Source organism: Bos javanicus, chromosome 29 (genome assembly GCF_032452875.1).
Source record: "Bos javanicus breed banteng chromosome 29, ARS-OSU_banteng_1.0, whole genome shotgun sequence".
NCBI lineage: Eukaryota > Metazoa > Chordata > Mammalia > Artiodactyla > Bovidae > Bos > Bos javanicus.
Genome location: NC_083896.1, coordinates 41868339 through 41873545, shown reverse-complemented (window position 1 = coordinate 41873545; position 5207 = coordinate 41868339). Strand labels below are relative to the sequence as shown.

The 5207-nt window shown below is 40.8% G+C and overlaps 1 protein-coding gene across 1 annotated transcript; it reads left to right on the top strand.

The window, feature by feature from the left end:
- Positions 1-354: 354 nt before the first annotated feature.
- LOC133241725 (solute carrier family 22 member 10-like) lies at positions 355-4845 on the top strand. Its single transcript, XM_061407648.1, has 4 exons — positions 355-472; positions 3231-3324; positions 3527-3884; positions 4738-4845. Exons 1-4 carry the CDS (start codon positions 355-357, stop codon positions 4843-4845), a joined length of 678 nt encoding a protein of 225 aa, XP_061263632.1.
- The last annotated feature ends 362 nt before the right edge of the window (positions 4846-5207 follow it).

Genomic DNA, 5207 nt, shown 5'->3' with positions numbered 1-5207 from the left:
GTATCCTGATCCTCGCCGACGCCGTCTCTCCTTCGAATACCCTGGATCAGCTGGGGCTGGTCCCCGGCACTATCCCTTCTCAGGAGCCCATGAGCAGCAACTAAAGCCCTGCACTGAAACTACTAAAGTGAGGGTACGTAGAGCCTGTGCTCCACAACAAGAAAAGCCACTGCATTGAGGAGCCCACACATGACAACCAGGAGTACCTTCACACGCTACCACTAGAGAAAGCCCCCACGTGCTGGTTTTCATAATGGCTGCATCAATCTACATCAGCACTGAAAGTGTACAAGTGTTCCCTTCTCTCAACATTATCACCAGTACTTATTATCTATTATCTTCTTGATGATAGGTATGGATGAAAACCAACAGCCAATCAAAAGAAACAGAGCATCTTTTCAAGCCAACCTGAGCGTTATAATCCAGAAGACAGACTTCCAGAAAATTCTGAAGTCTGTTCTGTTTGTTAGAAGTTGAAGCCAAAGAAATAAATGTTTTAAGACAGAGAATCATACATCAAAATGTCACACTGACATTTGTCCAGTTCTGAATGTAACAAGTGAGAATAGGTCACCATGACTCATTTCCGTTGAGCTTGCATCCCCAATTCGGTTGAGCATGCAAACCACAGAGAAGGTCTGGTTAATGTCTAACATAGATGCACATTAAGGAGGGACCAATTAAGGGCCAGGAATACGCTATGCTTCAGTTTTCAAGTCCAGCCTTAAAAAAAATTTTTTTTATTCCATCATAGCCATTCCATCAGGTGTGACCTACCCCAGTGTAGTTTTGGTTTACATTTCTCTGATGATTGATGATGTTGAGCAATTTTTCATATACCTGTTAGCCATTTGTATCTCTTCCTTGGAGAAATGCTTATTCAGTTCCTTTGCCCATTTTTCTGATTCCATTTTACAGTGATAAGATTCAATATCAATAACCTCAGATATGCAGATGATACCACCCTTATGGCAGAAAGTGAAGAGGAACTAAAGAGCCTCTTGATGAAGGTGAAAGAGAAGAGTGAAAAAGCTGGCTTGAAACTCAACATTCAAAAAACTAAGATCATGGCATCTGGTCCCATCACTTCGTGGCAAATAGATGGGGAAACAATGGAAACAGTGACAGACTTTATTTTCTTGGGCTCCAAAATCACTGCAGATGGTGACTGCAGCCATGGAATTAAAAGACACTTGCTTCTTTGAGGAAGAGCTGTGACCAACCTAGACAGCATATTAAAGAGCAGAGACAATACTTTGCTGACAAAGGTCCATCTAGTCAAGGCTATGGTTTTTCCAGTAGTCATGTATGGACATGAGAGTTGGACTATAAAGAAAGCTGAGCACCAAAGAATTGATGCTTTTGAACTGTGATGTTGGAGAAGACTCTTGAGAGTCCCTTGGACTGCAAGGAGATCAAACCAGTCCATCCTGAAGGAAATCAGTCCTGAATATTCATTGGAAGGATTGGTGCTGAAGCTGAAACTCCAATACTTTGGCCACCTGATGGGAAGAACTGACTCATTGGAAAAGACCCTGATGCTGGGAAAGATTGAAGGCAGGAGGAGAAGAGGACAACAGAGGATGAGATGGTTGGATGGCATCACCGACTTGATGGACATGAATTTAAGCAAACTCCAGGAGCTGGTGATGGACAGGGAAGCCTGGAGTGCTGTAGTCGACTGGGTCACAAAGAGTCAGACATGACTGAGCAACTAAACTGAACTAAAGATACAAATAACATAAAATTTACATTCCGAGAATTATAATCCAAATATTGGCTATATTCTCTCATGTTATGTAATACATCCTTGGGTTGTTGTTCTTGTTGCTGGCCAGTCACTAAGTCATATCTGACTCCACGGACTACAGCATGCCAGGCTCTTCTGTCCTCCACTATCTCCAGGAGTTTGCTCAAATTCATCTCCCCTGAGTCGGTGATGCTATCTAACCATCACATGGTCTTCTGCCTCCTTCTCCTTTGCCTTCGATCTTTCCCAGCATCAGAATTTTTTCTAGTGATTCAGCTCTCCACATCAAGTGGCCACTCTATTGGAACTTCAACTTCAACATCAGTCCTTCCAATGAATATTCAGTTTTGATTTCCTCTAGGATTGACTGGTTTGATCTCCTTTCCATCCAAGAGATTCTCAAGAGTCTTCTCCAGCACAATTCCAAAGCATCAGTTCTTTGGTGCTCAGCCTTCTTTATGGTCCACCTGTCACATCCATACACAACTACTGGAAAAACCATAGATTTGACTATATAGACCTTCGTTGGCAAAGTAATGTCTCTGTTTTTTAATACCTTGTGTAGGTTTGTCATAGCTTACCTTCCAAGAAGCAAACATCTTTTAATTTCATGGCTGCAGTCACCATCTGCAGTGATTTTGGAGCCCAAGAAAATAAAATCTGTCACTGTTTCCATTGTTTCCCCATCTATTTGCCACGAAGTGATGGGACCAGATGCCATGATCTTAGTTTTTTGAATGTTGAGTTTCAAGCCAGCTTTTCCAGTCACCTCTTTCATCTTCAAGAGGCTCTTTAGTTTCTCTCCACTTTCTGCCATTAGAGTCGTATTATTTGTATATTGAAGTTGTTGATATTTCTCCCAGCAATTGATTCCAGCTTGTGATTCACCCAGCTTAGCATTTCACCTGATATACTCTACATGTAAGTTAAATAAGGTTTGATATACAGCCTTGTCTCCTTTCCCAGTTTGGAAACAGAAATTGCACCACATTCCACTTTGCTTTAATTAAAAGCAAAGGATTGTATTTTGTTAATTATTTGTTGTTAGAGTACCAACAATGAAACACTTGCTTTCTGTTCTTTTCTCAGAAAAATCACAGGGCATCTACTCTTTCGCCTCTCAAATTCCATTTTCTGTAAATGACTGAAGACTGTGTAGCAGACTTATTATAGATTACTCAAAGGTCAAGTACCTGGCAAAGTCCTATGCTGGTTTCATAAAATCACTGAGGACAAACATATTCAGACAGTAAATCTTTAAACAGATTTAATGTTCATCGGATACAAGTATTTTTGGTAAATAATTTTCTCTCTGACTTTACAAAAAATCAAACACCCAATGCTCCCAAAGGAACTAGGGAAACTGATTCTTTGATCTATTGCAGTAGTGAAGCAGGTTAGACCCATGGATGAGAAACTGTCATGAGGTCACATAGATGTACTGTGGGTTAATGAAAGAAAATATTTTCCTTCCTTTAAGCTTCTCTCCACAAAGTCATTTTGACTCCTCTTGAATACCACCTGTTCCCAATAGCCTTTGAGGAATTCCTGGATGAAATTGGTGGCCTAGGGAAGGAAATTCCAGATACTTTAAATGGTTTCCCTGATAGCTCAGTTGGTAAAGAAACCACCTGCAATGCAGGAGACTCTGGTTCAGTTCCTAGATTGGGAAGATCTGCTGGAGAAGGGAAAAGCTATGCACTCCAGTATCCTGGCCTGGAGAAGTCTATGGATTGTATAGACTCCCGAAGAGTCAGAAACGACTGAGCAACTTTCACTTTCACTTTTTCAAATGGTTTTAATTCTCCCTTCTCTCATGATAGTAGTCTGTCATATGCTGTTGGAGAATTTCACTGCAGCTATTCCTGGTCATCACTGCTGGGTCCATATTCTTGATAATGCCACTATCTCAGATAATGACACTGGGATCCTCAGCCCTGATGTCCTCCTGAGAATATCCATCCCCTTGGATTCTAACTTGAAGCCAGAGAAACTTCACCTTTTCCTCCACCCCCAGTGGCAGCTCCTTCACCTGAATGGGACCTTCCCCAACATGAGTGAGCAGAACACGGAACCCTGTGTGGACAGCTGGGTGTATGACCTCAGCTTGTTCTCTTCCACCATTGTGACTGAGGTAAAGGCCTCATTTACCTCTTGTAACTATATGATCTCTATGTTTAGAATAACATAAACAGGGTTCAGGTTTTCAATTACTGAGTAGATAGTATAGCCAGCTGCCTTTTATTCTTTTAGTAAGTACTGGTTATCTTTTTAATTACCAAGGACTTTGTTTTTTATTACAATTGAGTCTAGTAGAAATTTGGAGAAGGAAATTGCAACCCACTCCAGTGTTCTTGCCTGGAGAATCCCAGGGACGGGGGAGCCTGGTGGGCTGCCGTCTATGGGGTTGCACAGAGTCGGACACGACTGAAGCAACTTAGCAGCAGCAGCAGCATAGTAGAAAAACAAACTGGAAACAAATCTTAGTATCACAAAACTTTAAATTGTTTTAAGGTATACAGTTAGACAAGATATAATGAGTGAAAAATTATCCTTGGTCAAATGTTCTTAGCCTACTTGCAAATTAGGAAATAATTCCTACTTGGAAATAGTGGTATTAATTTTTTAAAATTCCCATGTCCTGGCTACTTCTCAGAGAAACATATAAGAGTGCATTTCACTCTAAGTGTAAAATCCAGACCTCATTGATGAAAAAAGTCCTTAATGTTTTTCATGTGTGGCAAAGATTTAGAACCACCAAGGAATGCAGTGCTAAGTGAATATGAAGATTGGCCCTGATATAACCTAAAGGAGTTAGCTGAGGGCTTCTAGAGAAAGCTATTTAAGCTGAGACTTGAATGATATAGATGAGTAAATGTGGTAAAGAAAACCAGAGAGTGTGCTCACTGAGGGCTATTGAAGTGAGTGAACACTGAGGGCTATCAGATGCTGTGAAGCTGCTCTGTTCTGACTTCCTTCTCTTCCAGTGGGACCTTGTATGTCATTATCAATTACAGAAATCAGTGTTTCAGTCCCTATTCATAGCTGGAATGCTGGTGGGAGGCCTCATATATAGCCATCTCTCAGACAGGTGAGTGTCTCCACATCACTGTTACCCTTCTTCTGTAGTATTTTCACAGTTTGTACTTAATTATTTCATGAAGAAGTCTTTACTGAGTTCCAGTATGTAATTTATACTGTTGGGGGTTGCCTTGATTCCCAGGGAGCTATAGATGGAAATGCAGAATTAGACTCATTTTGATGAATGTGATTTTGTTTCCACAGAGTTCTCTGTACTGGTTATAGAAATGACCTTAGATCTGGGGGTATTGCAGAGAAGTTTTTAGAGGCAAGTTACCAGAAAAAATAATTTATAAAGTTGAGAGTTGCCATTGGGTAATTGGACATGGAACAACAGACTGGTTCCAAATAGGAAAAGGAGTTCATCAAAGCTGTA

What these genes read in the sequence shown, in the direction of transcription:
- LOC133241725 (XM_061407648.1), top strand. Translation starts at nt 355, where the DNA reads ATGGATGAAAACCAACAGCCAATCAAAAGAAACAGAGCATCTTTTCAA. An exon ending in GAAATTGGTGGCCTAGGGAA is followed by an intron (nt 3,325 to 3,526) that starts GGAAATTCCAGA and finishes TGAGCAACTTTC; the next exon opens with ACTTTCACTTTTTCAAATGG. An exon ending in CTTCCACCATTGTGACTGAG is followed by an intron (nt 3,885 to 4,737) that starts GTAAAGGCCTCA and finishes CTTCTCTTCCAG; the next exon opens with TGGGACCTTGTATGTCATTA.